Source organism: Meleagris gallopavo, chromosome 1 (assembly GCF_000146605.3).
Source record: "Meleagris gallopavo isolate NT-WF06-2002-E0010 breed Aviagen turkey brand Nicholas breeding stock chromosome 1, Turkey_5.1, whole genome shotgun sequence".
Lineage (NCBI taxonomy): Eukaryota > Metazoa > Chordata > Aves > Galliformes > Phasianidae > Meleagris > Meleagris gallopavo.
Window position 1 is genome coordinate 74419264 of NC_015011.2, and position 22338 is coordinate 74441601.

At 42.7% G+C, this 22338-nt stretch overlaps 1 protein-coding gene across 1 annotated transcript; it reads right to left on the reverse strand.

Moving 5' to 3' along the window:
• Positions 1-4353: 4353 nt before the first annotated feature.
• Positions 4354-8562, reverse strand: LOC100542155 (homeobox protein NANOG). The gene is made up of 4 exons (XM_003202609.3): positions 8240-8562; positions 7575-7843; positions 6911-7000; positions 4354-6471 (listed from the first exon to the last, which is right to left on the reverse strand). The coding sequence occupies exons 1-4, from the start codon at positions 8466-8468 to the stop codon at positions 6055-6057; spliced, it is 1005 nt and encodes a 334-aa protein (XP_003202657.2). The 5' UTR covers positions 8469-8562; the 3' UTR covers positions 4354-6054.
• Positions 8563-22338: the final 13776 nt, after the last annotated feature.

Consider the following 22338-nt stretch of genomic DNA (forward strand, 5'->3'; position numbering starts at 1 on the left):
TTATATGTAGCAAATAATTAAATATATTTTCAGGTGGATTATGTATTTTCCTGTGTCTTTTTCATTATAATAGGGCATCACTATTTGAAACCTAAATGGAACAGAAATAGCCATAGCAACCATATGCCATTGTATTAGTGATTTGAATCTGAAACTATAAACAAACACTTATCTGTGCTATCAGTGGGTTAGCTTCATGACTATTGGCAAGGCCAGATATCCAGAGTTAAGAAACCAGTAGTGTAACTCCACACCTACCTTAAGAATCTTACCTACCCAGCAATATTTAATAATGGCACCAGACTCAGATATATAATATTATCATTTCTAACTTTAATATTGTATAGACTTCTTAAGTACCTCAGAACAAATATGTGTATCAAAGTATGATCAGCAGTAGGGTCACATTTCCCTGAGACACAGGTTTTCTCTAAGACTTTGATAACAATAACATTTTCTTAATGTGAAGTAGTTGTCATGGTTAAAAAAAAAAAATGAGCATAGGATGAAGGCAATTATCTGAGACTGGGATAATAAGATGTGTGGTCTTTTGTTGGCAAAGCTGTTCTGTTTTTCTGTGTCTCACAGTCGTTTCCCACTACACCCATTCCCTCATGTAGCAACTCTCTGACCTTTTGGTTATACAGCTACACTGTTTACAGGTCTGTACTTATAATACTTGATGGGGAAAAACAGAGATTTTTGAAGGATCAACTTGTAACTCAGATCATTTCCGAGTTCAATTTTAAAGCACAGCTCCACCACTACACCTATCCTACTTCTATCAAGTGGCTAAACTTGGGAAAGATTTGTTCTCGGAACCACTACACTAACAGAGGTGTTGGGATTGATTGGGTTAGCTTAACTGAAAGCAGCATAAAGGTGATGGTTAACATCTCAACAATAACAACAATTATCAGGACTCTGATGTGAACTTTTCATAACATTCCAATAAATACTGTTGTAGGTTAAAAAATAATAAAAAATAAAATAAAATAAAAAATTTAAAAGAGTTTTTCCCTGTCACCTAGCAGCAGTTTTCTTGGCTGCATCTTGGGTGTCATGCCAGGTAGAAGTTCCTGTGTTATGATATTTAAAAGACTAAATGACTCAGATACAGCCCCACTGCTAGAGACGCATGCTGTGTGCAAGCAGCAGAATGTCCATTAAACATGAGAAATTTATTTGTGGAAAGGGATTCAGACACAGGACATGAGGGTGCTCTTCAAAACACTGGATGACATGAATGTTTCATGGCTGTTACATGACAGGAAATTTCTTTTTTTCTATAAAATCCACTGCCATGATTTTGGATTCTTCATCATGCCTCTTCATATGTTCAGTATTGGTCAAGATGCTTTTGGCCACTGATGACAGGTCAAACAATAGATGTGTGGCAATGCTTAACTGAAAATTTTCAAAGCCCTGTTTTTTAGCATTTGAATCATTCAGAGTAATTAGTTGACTTAATATAGCACTTATGAATTCCTGTAGGGAAGAAGTTATTAAATATCACACCTTTTACCCTCGCCGCAGAGACAATTGAGGCCAGAAGCCCTTGCTCAAGGGCTCCAGCAGCATGAAACTGTCAAGTCCTTTGTGACTTTCCACAGCTGTCAGAAGCCCTTCCTGATCCCTGGTCTTTCTCAGTCCACATGCCAAAACTCCAGTAGCCAATTTGCATCTTCCTTCCAACTATGCAACGACATGTTTACCAAGCCCCAATGCACCCTAGGGCCTCACCAACCAAAGGAATAATTGTTTCTGTGAAGGAACACTCAGTTTCTGCAGCACACGCAGCAAATGCAGTAACAAACCATAGTTTCAGATAAAGCTACCTCCATCCCAAAGCTATTTTAGCAAAAGATGTGTTGAAAACTTTAATCTTTGTTAATATCTCTCATACTTAAACAATTATTAAGCATTACAGATAAAGGCCAAACACAAGCATGTTACTGGGCTGTCCATTAGTGTAAGCCAAGCAACTAACATTTTGCCTATTCCTGGAGCCCACCATGCAACACACTTGAAATAGAAGAGGCTTAAGAACAAGATGTCCTTGCAAACAAAACTATTTACACGGAGGTTTGTGAACAAGATGCCTGTGCTTGCAAACTTGTGCGGAAGCTTGCACTTGGTATCCGTACACTCTCATCAAATAAGGTTTCAGTAATAAAAGTCAATTAACAACTTGAAGTTTTGAACTTTGTATAGTGATAATGGGTTAATAAATATTAATTAATAATAGTCTCCCTGGGTGGCATAAAGTTGGATTTAGTTTTACATGTGCTGCATGATACAAAAGAGGGTCACATACAAGGGAGAAAACATATTAGGCATACCAGGTAGTCTATAACGTCCAAGTATTTCAGCCAGAAAGAAAAGAAAGAGGAACAATATGGTTGGGATGTAGGGAAAAAAGGGGGGCTGTAAACCCCAATATTATGAAAGATCCTGAGGGGGCTGTCCTTGTAGACTCTCCCTTTATTGGAATAAAGAAAGCTGGAGACTTCCATCTTCTATCTCTTCTTGGGATTCTTCTTCTATCTCTTTTTGGGATAATCAAGCAAGTCTATTTGAGCAAAATTTTTCCAACACATCTGTACCCCTGTACTTCTAGGCTGGGCTTGTGTGAGCAAAATCCCACTTAGTGTAAGTAAACAGCATGATCACCCAATGAGACTGAATGTGTACAAGCCTATCGGGACTCGTGGAATTACAGGTGAGTGAATTTTGTTTCTGTGCCTGGAAATATCATGGAGCAGATTCAAATGGAAGATAGGATAAGGCACATGTGAGAGGAAGAGGTGGTCTAAGTCAGCTATCACAGCTTCACCATGGGCAGATTATGCCTGAGCAATTTGGTGACCTTCAGTGCTGGAATGATGTCATCGATAGACAATAGAAGAGCAACTGACGTGGCCTACCTGGACTTGTGCAATGCCTTCAATCTTGTTCCCCATCACATCCTTATTTTTGAATTGAAGAAAGATGTTTTTGAAGGCTGGATTATTTTTGTGGATAAATAATTGTTTGGATGGTCATATCCAGAGGGTTGTAGTCAATGGCTACATGTACAGTTAGAGGCCAGCAATGAGGGGCAGTCTTGGTACTGATGCTCTTTGACATCTATCAATAATGACTTAAGACAGTTTGCTGATGGTACTAAATTGAATGGTGCAGTTGACATAACAGAAGGAAGGGATGCAACTCAGAGTGACCTGGACAGGCTTGAAGGCCTATGTGAATCTAATGAGGTTCAGCAAGGCCAAGTACAGGTTGTTGCACTCGGGCTGGGGACTTGGGCGTACTGGCAAATTTTGATGCTAGCCAGTGGTGTGTTTGCCCAGAAGGCAAACTGTATCCTACACTGTATTAAAAGAGGAGTAGCTAGCAGGACAAGGTAGGTAACTGTCCCTCTCTACTGTGCCTTCATTAGGCCCCATCTGGAGCATTGTCTCTGGGCCCTCCAACACAGTATAGATGTAAAGCTTTTCGGAGACAGTCCAGAGGAGGGCCATAAAGAAGATCAAAGAGCTGGAGCACCTCTCCAATGAAGACAAGCTGAAGGAACTGGGCTTGTTCAGTCTGGGGAAAAGAATGCTGCAGGGAGACCTCACTACAGCCTTCCAGTATTTAAGGGAGATTATAAACAGGAGGGAAATCAACTTTTAACACAGGTAGGTAGTGATAGAACAAGGTGGGATGGTTTTATATTAAAGGAGGGAAGATTTAGATCAGATGTTCAGGGGGAAGTTCTTCATTGAGAGGGCAGTGAGGTGCTGGAACAGATCGCCCAGAGAGGTTATGAATGCCATGTCCCTGACAGTGTTCAAGGCCAAATTAGATGGGGCCTTGGGCAACCTCATCTAATATTAATAAACATCTAATACAACTAGTGGTTAGCAACCCTGCCTGCAGCAGGGGGGTTAGAACTTGATGATCCTTGAAGACTCTTCCAACTCAAGCCATTCCATGATTGAAGACAAGATGACAAAATCCTGACCTAATCTTAAACAGCTGTTTTAAAGAAGAATGTCCTTTTTTTTTTCTAGTTGCCAGGGGAAGTACTACAGTCACCATCCCTGGAGGTGCTCAAGAAACATGTTAGATGAGGTGCTTAAGGACATGGTTTAGCAGGCATGGTGGTGATAGGCTGACAGTCAGAATTCATGATTCAACCTTATCCAACCTCGATTCTATAATTCTACAATTATTACCACTTCTTCTGGCCTAAACTCAGCAAGGTTACATTTTACCCCCCTTTCTTCTCTACTGTGGAGCTAACCAAATAATGATTTCCTTAAAACACTGTTCTGGTAAAAAATGCAAGCAAGAAACACCACTTCAACATTAAAATAAAGTCATTTATTTTCAATTCAATCAAGTTTGTAAAAACATCAAGCAGAAGCAAAGCAGTAGACAACACACATATGCCATGGAACATGGCCATGATCCCTGCAAGAATAGCAGCAAGTATCCATCTTCTTCGTAGTGAAAGTTCAACTATGAAATATAATCCTTTCACATACACTAAAATACAGGATTTCAGTACAAACTGCATTAGTGAAAAAAAATTTATGCTTTTATCATTTACTTACTCTTGCCAACTCAAGACATTTTGTATTCTTGGGCAGTAGCAGACTGGACTCTCCAATCTCACCACTTAAAAAAGATCCAGTTTCACACAGGCAGTCACTGAGTTCTAGTAATCTCCATACTGAAAAGGATGATTCAGTTCTTTTGAAAAACAAAATGAAAACATTTAATTGCCATTTTCATTCTTTGGTTGCCTATCTAGGTTTCCCTAAACTTGTCACCTCCTCCAGAACAGCTACCAGAAGACATAACTGATATACCTTTCAGCAGTAGAATATGGAAAAGATCCAACTAAGAACTGGAGATGGGATGAAAACATTTGCTTGCTATCTTAAAACTGGGATTAAACAAGAGATTAGGAAAAAATCCTGCTCTAGCCCCCCTATTATCCAACAGGCTTTTCCTCCCTGACATTCAGGTTTCAGAATAACTAACCATGATTTAACGTAACCACGCCCTTTACCTTTGCCTACCTTTCTCTACCTCTGAGAAAGCTGCCCATGGTATTGTCACTGTGTTACAAATTGCCAGTGAATCCTGATATACAGATAAGCAAACTATTTCTCAGAAGATGGCTAAATATAGCGACTGCTCACATTTCCAACAACGGCATTTTGGTGTACCATCTGCTGCAACATTCAGGTTGGGACAAGTCAACATTTTCTCAGCAGAGAGATTAAGGAAGACAAGATCTAAACTGTTACAAATAGTTCCAGAGATTGATTGTTAATTATTTGACGACATAAAGCATTCAGCAGCTTTGGAAATCAAAATGTTTCCACAACAGGTATAGACAACACTCTCTCCAACTTCTCTTTTCTCTTCTCCTCCTCCTCTTTAAACTGCCCTATGTACATAGAAAGGCAGGAGGCAAAGGGTAGGCAGGTACTGGCTTTTCCAGGTGGAAAGACAGAGTAACTGAATCAAACCATCCAACTTAAGATAATATTTAGGTTTTCAGTTCAGAGATGAGAGGATCCAGATGAACTTAGTAGATGACTGAGGTTGCAGCAGAAAAAGACAAGACAGCAGGTAAGACTCTGGGCTACAATTAGGGTATCTGTTGCAGAAATTAAGTCTTATCCAAGTTTTAGCTGCAAGACACATGGCAAAGATCAGGGAATCATCCACGAAAGAGGCAGCTGAGTGGGTCTTGGACAGTAAACATGGATCTTTGCCATCTCTACTGCTCCTGACCTTGGCATTGCACATTCCCCTTCATAAATGCAATTTCACCTGTCCACACACAAAACACCCTTGCAAAGGGTTAGCTTTGCAGAGATGCCTTTAAAGAGAAAAGAAACCCAAAGTAGTGGAGTGCCAAACCTCACCAACAGTTAAAGCAGGAATTGAAAAGGAGAGGCAAAATAAAGGAATAGAAATTGGATCTCTGAGTCAAGACCCTAGAAACCGCATGAGACAAACCATGAGAAAGGGTAAGAACAATACTTAGGTCTAAGTCTCATAACCACTCTGGGTCCCCAGGGTATGCCAAGGGGCCTGGTACTGATGTCGTATAGGAGAGCTCGAGAACTGTGTAATACTATCAGAGGTGCTCTGGAAGCTGTAGGCGTCTTCTGCCTGCAAGCTGTCATAATCCACATTGGTAGAGTAGCCATGATAGAAGTTCATCTGCTGACTTAATAAACCCATGGCCTGCTGGGTGTTGCAGCTTGTTCCACCTTTTCCAAAGAACCCCTCATCCTCCACAGCCATGAATGGGTACAAGCCTTGCCCATTCCCGTAAGTCTGGCCACTGGTGTAAGCCTGGTGTGCACTGGTCACAGCCTGAAGATTTCTGTTGGCACCAACAGGGAAGCCCTGGTGAAATGTAGGGGTCATATCCAGATACGCAGCTTGATGAAACCCATTCTGGGAAAGACAGAAAAGAGGCCATTCAGTAATTACTAGCACACCAACTGTACCCATTGTATTGTATGTATCCTACTTTCTACCTTCTCCAAAATATGGTCTTTTCAGTCCAGTGTATTCACTGTGGATAATTAATATCAGAGATCACAAATCTTAAGTTAAAAAGCCTACAGTCCAATTCTGGGAATACCATGCTAGAGGAAAAAAAACAACCAACATGAGTAGCCTCACTGGCCCTTTTAAGCTTAATTTTTTTTACCACTTCTTAACTAAGTGCAAAGATAACTCAATGGCCAAGGCAGGCTTAAAAAATAGATGCTGCTGTAGAATTCATTATGAAAAATGAAACTGGCTTGGACATGATACGCTTTTCCCCACAGAATGCAGGAACCCTGACTAGAAGTGGTAAGGCATACCAGGACAAGGGGAATTCTCTCACCTGTGGTAGATAAATCCCTTTATCCACCCACTGACTTTCCTTTTGGCAACGCTTAAATTTCATCCGTTGGTTCTGAAACCATGTCTTCACCTAGAAGAGAGGGGACAGAACATGGAATATTAGAAATCCAATCTTATTTGAAGCTTAATATGTATCCCAACTTTTTCTTTCTACAGCAATATACGTTGCTCCAGAAGTAATGTCTCCTATTTATTTCCATGGAAACTCTGGTCCAATATAATAAAATAGGAGGCATTACTTTGGAGCAGCCCTCATAGTTTCTGCCTTGCTTCTAATACTATACACAGTTCCATCAGCTAACATTACATAGCTGTAGAATCAAAGCTGGGACTAGCACACTTACAGCTCAGGTCACCGGTTTTTCCACTCAATGCATCAAAACCCCTGCCTGAAAAACATGCCAGACAAGGCAACTACAGCAAAGTTGCTTGAATGGCGGCACCTTCTCACTGCTGAGCCGACATCAGTGCTGATTCACAGATCGCCTCAGTCACACATGAATAACTGGTGGGGCAAGGACCGTATCTCTGACATAAACAATATAATGAGAAATACTCCTCCCTGTGAGTCCAAGAAAAGAAAAGACGTTTGAAATGACTTTACACTTAATGATGCAACTTGGCTGCTCAGAGAAAGATGTTACCTGCTTGTAGGTGAGCCCCAGGGCAGCAGCTAGCTCCCGGATCTGATGGGGGCTGAGGTACTTCTGGCTCTGAAACCGCTGGTGCAGGGTCTGTAGTTGCTCCTGGGAGAAAGCTGTGCGGCTCTTGGCCTTCCTTGCCCCACTCTCACCTTTATCCTTGATCTTCTGAAAAGTGGGGTGGTGAGATGGGTGGTCTGCAGTGGGGCTAGTGGCAGAGTCCGGGGTATACTGAATGAGTGTCCCAGAGCTGGAGGAAGCTGGAGAGGCATCTGAGGAGAAAGGACAACTAGAGTGAACACTCACTCCAGATAAAAAACTGAACGAGGTTCAGCTTCTGAAACACTGGAGACCGCTGCAGACTCCGTAGCCAGGGTAAGCACGAGAAGCAGTGGCAGTAGGCAAGACAGCCCCGCAGCGTCACCAGTACACGAAGGCCGCGTTAGGACTTTCGCGGCGAGCGTCCGGCAGCAGCTCCCATCCTCTGCCCACCGCTTAGCTCCCAGCGGGACAGGTGAGCATTAGTGCCTACCCTCCCGGCCCGCTCATCGCTCCCTGGCTGCGGGCAGCTTTCGGTAAAAGCCGACGGGCGCTGACGGAGCACCGGGGGCGTCGCGCTGGGGGAGGAAAGACACAAGAGATACGGCCACCCCTTTGGGTCCACATACCTGGGTGGCTGGGCGTCTTCTGCGCTGCGGTCAAGGAGAGGTCTGCTGCTGGAGCTTCCTCAGCGGACGCACTATCCATGCTGCCCGGGGAGGGCCAGCAGTAGTGCCCGCATCTAACAGCGCCGTAGGACGGCATGGCCAGGTGAGCACTCATGGTCGGGACGGCACCTCCAGCTGTTGCTGGCGGTGAGATGATTGCGGACGGGCCTACTGCACGAAGATACCCCATTAGGCAGTGAGGGGCAATGTTTTATGTCCTCCCCAGACTGGCTTTGGCCAAGGGATTGTCACGACCATTGTCATGTTAAAAGTCAGTTGATTGGGGGGGAGTGGCTTTGGGGATATTCGGAGAGTGGGGGAGGACTAGGACAGCAAGGCCAACTTCCCCATTTGGTTCCTCAGTGGGGGTCAGTTCTTTGCTGCCCGCACACCCGTCCCCTCGGGGGAATGGGAAGAGAGGCTTTGTTTCCACCTCAGGCCTAGCAGGCGTGAGCAAGGCCGTCCCGTACGGTAAGTTGGGCTGGGCTGGCACCCCCGCCCTCACATTTAACAGTCTTGCTCCCCACCTACTCCTCCTGATGGATCCCCACCCAAGTACGAAGAATGGAGGGGGAGCCCAGAGACCCCCCCGGGACATGCGGAGGCTTTTCGTGTCTGCATTGCAGACTGCAGCCATCATTGTAAACAGATAAGCATTCCTCCTCGCAAAGGAATACAGACTGGGGCCGGCGGGGAGGGCGGTGTTCCAGGATGGTGTCTGCATCACAGGGAAGCAAGCTCAAAGAAAGGCAAGCTCCCCAGGTTTTCTAAATGCTAACCCAAGAATGAAACAGACAAGTTTATCTTGGAGGAGTACAAAGAAGCGTCACTTCTCAAGCTTCTTTCCTCAGATATTTGTCACTACTTTTCATGACATTTGAAATAAGCAAGAGCTTACAAAAAAGAAAAAAAAGTTTTTTAGTAAGCTCCAGGAAGAGGTGGCAATAACCCTGTTGAGGACAATATAAAAGAGCCCTGCAGAACTTCAGTACTTAAGCCCGGGACTACAGTCTGCTTGGGGAAGCTAGCTGTTTCCACTGTCCCACAGCCTACACCAAACGAAGTATTACTATTTCGTTTAAGGAAATTAAAAAGTTACTGGAGTGATACCATTTCTCGAGGGTTATAAAATGTGGGAAACCACCTGAGAGATCTACAAATGAGAGCATGTGACAAATCAATCAAATTCCTTACTTCATCTAGTGAAAGGACAGGACATGGCTCCCACCTGTCTAAAAAGAAATGGGGAATAGATATTGGCTGCTAATTATCTTCTAAGGCAACAGAAATATGCCCCCCTTGCTTCCTTATATTTCTTCTTCCCCAGCTTAGTCATGATGAGCTCCATGTGTTATGTTAAGCCCCCCTTTCTCCAGCACTGCTAGGTAGTGGCAGGGAGTTGCTGGCCTGAAGTTGCTTTTGTAGATTGGAGGGGCCCTCGTTGGGGTCATTTTTGATGACTTTCTAATTTATGATGATTTAGTTTCTCAGAATCTGGATAGAGTTCAGGTAGTAAGGTAATTAGGAATGCAGGAGAAAGTTGTTATAACTTGATGAAGGTGTAAAATATAGAGGCAGATGGTATCTTGCCCTGAAGCAAGTGGTGTAAGCTATGGGTTTCCTGCTTCCCTTAGGCTCTTCCCTGTCCCCACATTTTGGGCTGTTGGTTTCACACATGGTTGCTTGCTTACTGTTATGGGCTCAGCCAATATACATACAGAAAGAGTTTATCTGTCAAATGTGCAAAATTGTTGTGTATGTGTTATAGTAGTGGTGGCCACTGATTTGCACAGTCCCTTTGCTGACAGGGCTTCACTGGAGATATGCATGCTACCTGTGAAATAATGTCTGAGCTCAATAAAAAAAAACAGGGAAAACTAAAGGATTTCAATGTCAGGGAAGCTGTGTTTGCAAACCAAAGTGCTTATTTATTGTCTCTTGGCAATGATAGCTTGAGGGGCTCCACTTATTTGCCTCTACAGTGCGCATTAAGTGAAATAGTAAATACTATTCTTATAATGTTTATTGACACAGACAGCTAGAGGCCATGCCACCCGATGCTGAGAGGTTCCAGGATGCACTCTTGCCATCTCAAAAGCTGCAGACTGAGTCATCAGAGGCAACACAGCTTGTCTAGGGGCACCCGTAGCAGAAAGATTAGTGTTTTACAGCCAGAATAACACCCTCATTGCCATCAAATCCCCACTCTCCCTTGGTTTATAATTTTTTTTGCTATTGAGCTGTTTCCCTCCCAGAGATGGGCCTGCTTTGCTGTCTGCATGGAACTGATTTCATTTTTTCCCCCTTAATTTTTCCATAATCTTTGTTAATCCTTCGATTTTGTCATCTTGCTTGTCTCTAATTCCCTTTGTTTTCACTGTTTTTTGTTCCACGTGTCGCCCTCTAGTGACATCAGTTAGCTTCCTCTCCCTAGCCAGACTTCTTATCAAATTATCAGACATCTTTTGAAATATCTTAGTAGGATAAGTAAGGCTTGTGTGAGTGTATAAAATCATGTCTAGAGCTAAAGTCAGAATTTATGAAAAGAAATTCAGTTATTTTCCCCAAAATAAATTTTACACATGATAACATATTGGGAAGGTAAATCCATAAGTCATACAGGCCCAGAGAATGCTATGGGAAGCAAGATGTAGACATTCAAGAGGCTCCCTGAGGTGTTGAGTCTGGGACCTATGCCCTGTGACACCATTAAGCTGCAAAGTGGATATACTGCCCATGAATATATAGAGATGATGTGTTTTTTAAAAATACCTGCTGAGAATGACTCTCAGAGCAGACCCAAATATTCACTCATATTCCTTTTTGCTGCTGTTTTCAAGTGGAGCAATTCAGATCTGTTTTGGTCCTATTCTTCCCCTACAGATTGAAATTGATTTGTTTTTAAGCTGAAGGCTGTGTCACCTCACTCTTACTGCTGTGGTCACTCCCTGCTTTTGCAGTTATCGCTTCATTATGTGCCTAATATGATGGGACATTAGTCACTATGTAAGCATCAGGTGGGTCATTAAGCATATGGAAGGGAATGTAAGCAGTCACTTGGCAGAAGTAAGTCCCAAGGAGCCTTTTCCATAGTCCTTCCAGGGTAAAAATAGAAGCTAATGTCTAAAAGCTCTCTTGGCTGAAACACAGGTGAGATTGGACAAGGGCTGTAAGGTGTTTTCATGCAAGTTCCTTCTACAAGGGTTCACCTATTAGTGTAAGTAGGGTCACCACTTTCAGAAGGCTGGAGCTTAAACTTGCACTGAAGTGATACAGACAGACCAGCTTACAGAGGCGAGGAAGCACCAGCTGACTTTAAATTCAGCTTTGGAGCTTATACCGCTGGATCAAAGTTCTATGGGTTCCTACCTCATAGCCCTGTTAAGCTCATTTTCATTAGCAGATCACTGTTACACTGGTAGAGTTGTCTCAAATTTTATGTAGATTAGGTGTTCTTCTGTAGCTGACTCAAACATGCCTCATCTGTGTTTTAGTGAATATTTTGAAGTGAACTTTTGAGAGTTCCTGTATTGTTCGTGCTCATGTTCATGGTGCTCTGTGAGCTGTAACCAGGGGTCCATGGCTGAGTCTTGCTACTCCTCAGAGGTTTTTGTGGGAGGCATCATGCTCAGTCAAGTATGTGCATGATGGGGGAAGGCAGGTAGAAATCTGTTCATTGTATTCTCTTGAGCTTGTCCACCTTTTCGTGCAAGCAGACTCACTTGGTACTTTTTAGATTGAAGTCTCTTCAGCTAACCCTCAGAAAACATCTGTTCCACAGCCCTCGACTCTAGACAGCCTCCCCCGGCATAGCTTGGTCACAGCTAGCAGTCTGGATCGAAAATGTTACGTTTGTGGAAGGAAGGCAGCCAACAAAGAATAATAAAAATTAGACCCTCATTCATATTAAAATACAGCTTTTCTTTCTCTTGACTTTTTAGGGGAGCAGGTCAAGAAAAGGACAAAGCTTCTTCTTTCCACTGACAGCCCTGCTGCTTAATCACCTGAGAATTACTGGTTGATGTGACCCATTGTTAACCGTGAAGAGGCAGACTTGAACAGAGGGACCGTGACATAAAACCTGGAGGCAGGCCGGCAGGAAATCTGGAGTGTCAAAATAAGGTGGAAAGAAAGCTGATGAGACAACACAGATGGGCCTGTTCTTTTTTTATCAGCCCTTCTTTGCACTAATGCTAGCTACACACAGAAATGCTGAAGTGCTTTATTTGTAAGTACTTGTCTCAGGAAGCATTCCCTATCAGTGCTTATAAACTCGAATAAAAAATTATCTCCTTGGGGAGTACTTGAGAGCCATGGTTGTTCAGTACAGGGGAACATGTAGAGACTGTGTATTAGACAAGAACCTTCCAAATGGCCTCCCTGATCAAATTTTCCACTCTCCCTTTTGTCAATAGTGATTGTTCTCATAGGCTCAGTTAGTTGTCCACTTACTAAAAGCAAATGCACAGTGTTAGCTGTGTTCAAATGCTTGCTTTGCGTAGTTTGTGCTATTTTCACCACCAGGGGAGGGATACCTAGTGCTGTATTTCTCGTTGTACAAAGACCCCGTGTAATTTAAAAACATGTGACACTTCCTAAGCTCTCCTCCTAAAGGATGCTCTGTATCAGACGGTTTGTGATTTCTTCCCTTGAACAGATTTCTTTTATGAACTTTTAAATGAAACAGAGGCGCTTTTTTTTTTTTTTCTTCCCCCTTCCCTCCGCCCCCCCCCACAGGTTTCTTTACTGTTTCTGATGGGAACAATTTTAGACAACCCACTCAGTGAGAAAAGTTTCTGCAAAGTCCATAGCTACTCAGAGCCTACAGTCAGTGGGGCACTTGAGTGGTAGGATGTGTGTTGAATGTTCTCTTGGGTTCACTGTGTATTGTGGCACCTGTTTTCTTCCACTTTTTTCATCTGAGGCTAATCCCATGTTTTTCAGTGTTGTTAATGGGGATTGCATGCCAACTGGATGACTGTAATTGTACTTGTGCAGGCCATAAGTGGGCACACCATCTGAGAGTCATTTTATTCCTAACACGTCTCATGAACCAATTAACACATACTTCTCGAGCAATTCATAGCGCCGATTCTGTTACATCTGGATTTTTGAAGCCTAGAAAGTCCCATAGGAGCAGGTCACCTATAAGGCAAGTGTCTGGTTACAAGGATGAAAACGGGTGCTTCTCTTTCAAATCTCTCACAGGTAGGGACAGAGACCTCCACATTGTCTGGTCCTTACCCCCATCGGTCCACCGTCTCCCTTCCTCCAAGACTGGCTCTTGCACACACATTCATGTGTGATTAGCAACTGTTAGAGCCTGAGGCTCTTTGGCTGGCACTCGCTCTACATCTGAATGGCAGCCGGTGAAACCCAGTGCTGTTCGATGGGATCTGCAAGTGGATATTGTCTGGGACTGACGGAAGAAAAAGATTTACCTGCTTTTGTCTAACAATATTTATGTGGCCGACTTTGCTGAGATGGGAAAGATAAAGAGACAAAAGGAAGAACAGTGAGTGACAGTAGTTGTTTTTTTTTTTTTTTAACAGAATGTCTTTTATTTAGAAATTGCCTTTCAGTACTTAAAGGAAGCTTATAAACAAGATGGAGACCGACTTTTTACATGGTCTGATAGAGAGCAAGAGGAAACGGTTTTAAACTAAAAGAGGGAAAATTTCTATTAGCTTTTAGGAGGAAATTCCTTACTCATTTGGTGAGGCACTGGAACAGGTTGCCCTGAAAAGCTGTGGATGGCCCGTTCCTGGAGGTGTTTAGGGCCAGGTTGAACTGGGGCCATGGGCAGCCTGAGCTAATGGATGACAACTCTGTCCACAGCAGAGTGTTAGAAATGGATGAGCTTTAAGATCCCTTCCAATTTAAGCCATTCTATGAATTAAATTGAGTGGAAGTTGGAAGCTTGGGAAGAGGATATAATATTTACATTGAATCGAAGAAATCAATGTGTAGAAACTTAACAGCAAAGTTTTGTTACTATTGAGTGAGGTATTCTTTATTAGTAGCACCAGCAAGCACTGGGGATTTTTCCACCATAAGTACTTCAAAGATTACATGATTCAGAGTCCATTGTATTTCCACAGATGGTACATACTCATCAATTATGCATGAGACAGTTAACTTATATATGCCTATCTCAGGTTGTGATTTATGAGGTCTTCAGTCCTTTCTACTGTCTAGCATCCTTTTAGCATCATGACAGTCCAATTGACAGTCTTTTACTTCATCCAGTAGTCTTCATCGCTTTTCTCTGGATGAACATTCTCCACTGACGCATGCTCAGTAGGAGAATGACTATTTTAAGTAATTTATAGGTACCAAAATTGTAACATTTGCTCACTCAGCACTCAGCCATTATTTCTGGGCATCTGCTCATCCTTGAGGTATGTTTAGCAATCTGTATTTTAATGATATATACTGGGTTGTAGAAGATAAGGAGGATAGAGGGGAGTATCTTAATGTCTGCCTATTGCATCCCAACTTAGTCACAGAGTGAGACAGTTCAGCCTTGTGTGGAGACCCTAGTTTCATTATTGTATTTCTTTTGCTCAGGGTCTCTTGTCAAAACAGAATAGCTTTACAACGTGCTTTCTAGTTAATAATACTACGTCCAGACTATTCGCAATATCTAAAAGCTATTACAGTTTTGCGAGCAAGAACTAACCACATAATACAACAATTCAACACTATATTTCTAAAAATACAGTACTAAAATATATGGTATGTCTACTTTTCCAAATCAATTATTTCTAAAAACAATTACAAAATATATTGTGGCCTGCTTCGTCAACTCCACATTGCTAGTGGTATAAAGGTAAAAATGATCTGTTCATCTCCTTTGGATTGTCCAGAGAGAATTTTTTACATCAGGAAGTGGAAACACATCTTTGTGGGCAGCAAAGCAATAAAGAGACTACATATTTGACTGTGTGTCTTCTCAGGCTGCAAGATCAAGAAAAAACACAGAATCATACAGTGGCAGAACTCCAGAACCTCAAATTCATCTGTGAGAATATAAAAATGCTTCCTCAGAACAGCTTAGTTATGAAAGCAGAGGAGGAGCCATGACTATTGGGAACAACATCTTGCTAAAAATTCCAGTTCTAAAGTCAGTTGTGAACTGCATGCAAACTCTGGGGCTAAGACAGGCCTGAGAACACCTTGTTTTAATCCCACTCATGACTAAATCATGCCACTGTAGTTGTAAACAATCTATTAATAGTGTCAAAGCATCTGCAGATGCAAAGTAACCTTGTGGAATGTTACGTATTTTGGTGCAAATATGCAGGTCATGGCATGGGATCCAGCAGGGCTCTCTGACAAGCTTAATACCTCAATTATCTTTCTTCATTTACTGCAGCTGCCAGATGTCCCCACTGCTGCAGCAGAAATGATCCAGCAGGATAAAGGTTCATCTCTTCTCAGCCACTGCAGTCCACAGACAGCGTGTTAAAATAAACCACTGGAGATTTCAGTTTCTGTCAGTACCCACCTGCTCTGCAATCCCATGTGCTGGCCAAAGCTGGTGGGGATCTCTGATCCGCCCACTGGCTGCATCCATTGTGGGAACAAGACAGTAGTGGTGTCCTGCAGCAAGAGCAGGATGTTGGTGGTATGCTTCCCAGCACAGCTCAGTGATTGAGGCCTGCTCCTCTTGCATAAGCAGCTGGATCATGCCTCTTCTATGTTTCAATCCCCAGAGAATGGGTTGTACATCAGTCACTGGCTTCAACACCTGCTTCCTGAACATGTCTTTTGTGGAAATGACTTGAGACAGCCGTGTAGAGCACTTAAACATATTCCTCGCAATGCTGAATGATACGAAGTAATGCCAAGACATAGGGCTGCCTGACCACTGCCTTGCTGTGACCACTATTGGGCTTGTGGTAGTCGTGTCTCAGGGAGCTGCATTGCCTGCCTGTCCCTCCCCTGGCCTCTACTGGAGAGGCAACAGAATTGTGCTTCAGCTTCATCGGTCTGTGGCCCTGGTAGAGAAGTAATGGCACGGGGAGAGGAAAATCAAGGGACTGGAAAAGGCAGAGATAGCCAGATAAGGTAGAGATAGGATATCCCCTTCTTCCTGCACCTCTTGAGATGCAAGATGGTGCAGCACAAGCCTGGGTGCAGAGACCTCACTATAACCCTAGAGCCATGGGGATCTATGGGCTGGGTGTGGAGCATGACCCACTTGACTGGCACATAGTGAAAAAATGCCAGTAATTTCCTTCATAAAAAGCCCAGGGTTGGAGAGGCTCACTCTTAATGCACCAGTGTCTCTTGAAAAAGGGGGCTGAGAAACAGAGTGTTGCCCTGTGTCCTTTCTTCCCATTTCTGAATGACAGTCTCCAGGAGATATCAAACTGGTGACTTTGCAATTTGCTAAATGACAACAGCGGCTGAGGTACCTGACGTCTCACCATTTCCCCTCTCAGGATACTCTCTGTACTCACTCTCTGCTCCAGTGACCTCTTGATCACCAGATTGCTATGAACACCATAGCAAGGCACCAAAGATATGAATCTCTGTAACAGCTGCTCCATACTGATGGAGGGGGACAAGCTTAAACTGGAGAGATCTTAGGCCTCACTTCCCACATACAAGTGACTGTTTCAAAGATGTGTAAGCTCAAGCTGAACTGCAACTGAAGGACAGGACAAATTAAATGTCCTAACAGTGAAGAAGTGTGTCTCCTCTAGGAAGGAGATAAGTATTTATCTCATAGCATTTTCAACTGTTCTCACATGAATAAAATCTTTAGTGTTACGAGCTTCCTTCCTTCATTCTTCTCTCTTTTTTTCCTATGTCTTCCCAACGAGATTGGCATCTGAAGACTCTTTCTGAGTGAACAGATACACCAGTGGACATCCAGAAAGTGTTGTGAACCTGAACAGAATTAAAGCCTTCAGCTCAGATGGGAGAAGGATTTCCTTCCCATCCACTACTTGTCATGCTCCTCTGCTGTCTTCTCTGCATGTTAGACAAGAGAGCCACATAACATGATGTACCTGGCATTTTCTTCCCCTCATTCTGAATCAACTGTGGCAAGAAGCCAAAGAAGCCAGAGAGGCTTTTATTTGTCTGGCTCATCTCTAATCTTCCCTCAGAATGTTTTTCTCATTCTTATTTTCTCATGTACTTGTATTTCTCTCATGCATTTTCCTGTTCATTTTGCACTCCAAGTGGCCTCCCATTTTAAATTGTATTCTTATATTTCTTTTCCTTCTTGACTCCTTAATTTCCTTTATGCTGTGATTTCCTTTACCTGTTTCTGTGGTACTTTATTTCTAGCTTGGAGACGCAGCAGTGCATGCAGGTACGAGAGCTGAGCTGGCTGTAACTGTTTGGCTTTTCATTGGGAAAGGTTATTTGGACAGAAGCAAAACGTTTCTTTGGAAAGTTTTTTTTTTTCCTCCCCCCCTTATGAAGTCTTCTCTAGGATGAAAAGAAGGAGAATAATTGCATAATCAATCCTAGGTGAGACTCAGGCTCATATACCTTTCTAAAGCACTTTCTAGGGGGATCTGGATAGGCTTGAACAATGGGCCTCATGAGGTGAACCTCATGAGGTTCAACAAATCCAAGTGCAAGGTCTTGCACCTGGGTCAAGGCAACAACCATTTCCAGTACAAACTGGGAAATGAAAAGATTGAGCACAGCTCTGCTGAAAAAGATCTGGGGGGTACTGGTGGATGGCAAGCTGGACATGACCCAGCAATGTGCCCTTGTAGCCTGGAAAGCCAACCATATCTTGGGCTGCATCAAAAGATACCTGGCCAGCAGGTCGAGGGAGATGATCCTGCCCCGTGCTCTGTGCTGGTGAGGCCTCACCTGGAGTATTGCATCCAGATGTGGAGTCCTCAGTACAGGAGAGACACAGACCTGTAGGAGCATATTCAGAGAAGGACCACAAAAATGATCCATGGAATGGAACACCTTTCCTATGAGGACAGGCTGAGAGAGCTGGGGCTCTTCAGCCTGGAGAAGAGAAGGCTCCAACGTGACCTGATAGTGGCCTTTAAGTATCTGAAGGGGAGCTACGGGAAAGGAGGAGACAGACTCTTTAGCAGGGTCTGTTGTGGTAGGACAAGGGGAAATATCTTCAAGCTCAGGGAGGTTAGATTTAGGTTAGATATGAGGAAAAAATCTTTTACAGTGAGAGTGGTGAGGCACTGGAAGAGATTGCCAGAGATGTGGTTGATGCCCCATCCCTGGAGACTTTCAAGGTGAGGCTGGATAATGCCCTGAGCACCCTGATCTAGCTGTGGTGTCCCTGTTCATTGCAGGGGAATTGGACTAAATGGCTTTAGTGGTCCCTTCAAACTCTAAGGATTTTATGATTTAAAACCTGGTTCTATGACTTCGCAGCTGAACACCACAAACTATTAGTTGTTTTGGAGGATAATACAGTTTGTAGGTGAAAAAATCAGGGAAATTTTGACAGGAAAGTGATGGAGGACCCCTGTTTCAGTTGTGAGTCACACTAAGAACCAAATCATCATTGTGATGCTTTTTGAAGTCAAGAGAAAGCTTTCCTGGTTTATGTTGTATCTTAAAACTCAGGACAAACTAGGGCTAGTGAGAAGAAGAGGATACTTTCTTGTTCCTTGTTTCGCAAGGCATTTTGCCTGAATTGGGATTCTTTTTTTGCTCTACTGCACCCTGCACAGCCACCATGCACTAAGGAACTTCTCTGTCCCTTTATCTCCTTTCATTTGTCTGCTGTAGCTTAAATTTCCTTTTGGAAACAGAGATCCAAGTGAGGAGATTGACACATGACTGACTCGTGAACAGATATCAGAGAACTGAAACTGAGTAGCCTTGTTGCCTATGTGGTTGTTCATTTATTTGTGTCTGTAAAGAAGCCTGCAGATAATATAGTTGAATTGCAGGTAGGCTCAGATAATGTAGTTGAATTGCAGGTAGGCTAGCAGGACAGGCAGGTTTACCCCAGAGCTATTGACCCTGATGCACCAACACGCTGTCAATGGGCTGGAATGAGATGGGGCATTTTCAGGCTGAGGACAAGAACAGTGAAGGTTGTGAACATGTCTAGGCAGATTGCCTATTGGTTGTACCTAATGCGGACTATCCTACAGGATAGGGATCTATCCTGCTTGAGTTTCTTCAGCTCGGCAACTCAGGCCTTGGTCTGCCATACCATGGATGTGTGGACAGCTCCTTGTGCTGAGGAGCTTCTGTTACTACAAATGTCTCCAAGAAATTCCTCTGGTGATGGAAAGGCTTAGCAAATGGACAATTAGAGCTGCACAGTTATATATTGTATTGCATTATGGCTTTCTTTGCCTCCCTCTGACTCATGTTGACCCTTCATGGAAAGAATTTCCCTGTCTGTCTTAGTGAGATGGAGTAGCTGAATGGCAGTATCACCACTCAGAATAATCTTGTGGCAGTGAAGAGGAGTTTCCAGATGGCATATAGTTGATACGGGACAGAGAGATCTCCTTTAAGGAGAAAAAGAAATCTTTTATCCTGTTACAATGGTTAGGCTTATAAAAGGAAATTACACCCTTCACTCCCTTTTTTTCCCCTCAAAGACCACCTTTCAAAATGTGGTCACTTCACTTGTGCCCCCAGTATCATCCAATTAAAAGACTCTGGAAATCACTGGGGCAACAAGGAAACAAGCTTGATAACATGAGATCAACAATTTTTCTTGGGGTATTTATTTGCCTATTGCTTCTGTGTTCTTAACTGCGCTGTTGTTTTGTGATATAAGGATTTTCATGACATTTGTTGATTTGTATGCATTCTCTTGTCCTATTAAACTTTGGGAGATGATAAATGCTCCTTAAAAAAGTCAAAAACAGAAGATGGTGACAGCCCCAGCTGTTGGAAGATCAACATCCAATATATGCATAAGAAACATCCCCTAATATTTGGCAAGCTCGTATGAGCATGGCTCATGCTATGCATTGCAAGGATGTAGGCCTGTTGCACAGATCAGATGCTTAGGCTGCTTCCTAAATGGCATGAAAGAGCAGAGTGATTATGTTCCTGAAGATGCTGGTGCTAAATGGTTGTGTCCCTGGATATAAGAGAGTCTACATCAATGAATAAGTCCAGATCTTTTGACTTTGGGATAACAAAAAAACATACACACAGAAAACACACCAAACAATCAAACAAAAAATCTAAGTAGTTTTCTGACATACTGTTTTTAGTGAAATTGAATGAATTAAATTTATGGTTAAGTAAGTCATTGCACATCGGGGAAACCCACTTTTTGTGATATCAGTAGAAAGGAAATATTCTGTGCTATTACAAGTGCTATGGCCATTTTAAATCACAGCAAATTCAAAGTATAACTGTTGAAGGATATAAATGTTGTATTTTAGTTTTTGTTTCAGGATTATCTGTTCCACAGAGAGTGGCTATCTACATCATTATGTCTAGAAGACAGTAGTCATAAAGTGTTGCTAACTTTCCTCAGTTTCTACCAATATTGTGCACAATCAGCTTGTCACTGAGGGTCTTGAGTACACTGGACCATGCTAAGTGTTCTTGATGAGAAACCTCAGGATGTGGAAATGGAGGCATAATGAAGAACAGTGTCTAAGGCCCACTTCTCTTCTAAGGTAGTTCCTCTGTACTGTCTTCTGTACAGCCCTGCTCTCAGTACTATGTGCTTGGGAATATAATCTTTCTCTGTCTGCTTTTCCCAAGGCTAGGTTATATTCATTTTTTATTGCCCATTTCAGACATTAAACTCTAAAGCTACAATTGGGTCTGATTCTTTTCTCATTTATATGATTAATCTTTTAACACTGTCAAAAGAATTACTTGGAGTTATGGATAGATCTAATCTAAAGACAATCTGGCTTTACAGAAACTAAAAAATGTCTACCTGTAACTCACAGAACAGTAGCATTCTTCTGTTAAGTAAAGTCCGATTTGTTAGATGCGGCCCCTTGATCACATACAGATTTTTCAATCTTAGAAAAACAGGAACTGATGCTTTCAATATTGTCTTAAAGAAGCAGGGAAAATGGATCGCATTAGTTGTTATGGGGGGAAGAAGAACAGCAGAAATGAGACACCTCTAAGTGCAATTTATGAAGTGAATCAAGTGAGGGATATCAGGAAAAATTTTACACACACGCATACACGCGCACACAGAGACCAACTGAAGTCACCACTCGTGTGAGTCAGCAAAGCTGAGGCTGGGCTCAAACATGGCTCTCTTTCCCACCAGTTCCCATGTCAGGCACTTAGGTGGTGATTTGGCTTCAACATGCAACAGTTCTACTTTGGGCACATGGTTTCTCATCCCTTAGGGAGTAGCTGACCCTTGCTATGACCTAGCACTATCTGGGAAAACCTACTGTGACTGGTCTCTAAATCAGTTGTTCATATTCTGATTATCTATAATAGTATGATGAATTTTCTATTTCAGGCCATTCTTTTTGAGTCATATTTGCTGTGCAAATCAATCTGTAGTTGAACAGTAAGAAAGAAGTGACATCGTATTCAGTTCAGTTCATGTCTGATTCTTCTGTGCCCAGTGTGTGAGGGGAGAACAAGGGAAATAAAATACAGAATATTATACTGTATCTAATGTGATAGCAAAAAATAAACATATTAAATGAGATCTGATAGGCCAAGTATAAATGACGCGCCTGAATAATATTTCTCAAGAGTAACAAAGAAATTACAACTTAGGAATCTCTCTTGGACTGTCAGAGACAAAAATCAACTCATGAAACGTGAGAATAGTCTTACTGCTGTCATAGGTGATTGGACCATTCCCATTTGGCCATGTGACACATGCATATGAAGCTGCAGAAAAGATCTAGAAACTTGGAGGTTGTGTTCTTTGCTTGGGTGCCTTGTTCTTATGAACAGAGAAGAAGAAAAAGACCTGAATCCAGCTTCATGTAGGCTCTTTATGGTCATTGCTATTTATGTACTGTGGCTTTTCTGTTCCCTATATTGAGCACGGGACATCTTAGTCTCCTGTGGGCTGAAATTTGCACTCAAACTCAGTTACTGTTGTAGTATAATCCAGCAGGCAGTTCAGCACC

Bases quoted from the DNA above. Each gene is read 5' to 3' on its own strand.
- LOC100542155 (XM_003202609.3), bottom strand. From the start codon at position 8,468: ATGGGGTATCTTCGTGCAGTAGGCCCGTCCGCAATCATCTCACCGCCA. The intron at 7,001-7,574 runs GTAACATCTTTC...CCTCTCTTCTAG, and splicing joins TGGGGCTCACCTACAAGCAG to GTGAAGACATGGTTTCAGAA. The intron at 6,472-6,910 runs GTGAGAGAATTC...TGTCTTTCCCAG, and splicing joins AAGGGATTTATCTACCACAG to AATGGGTTTCATCAAGCTGC.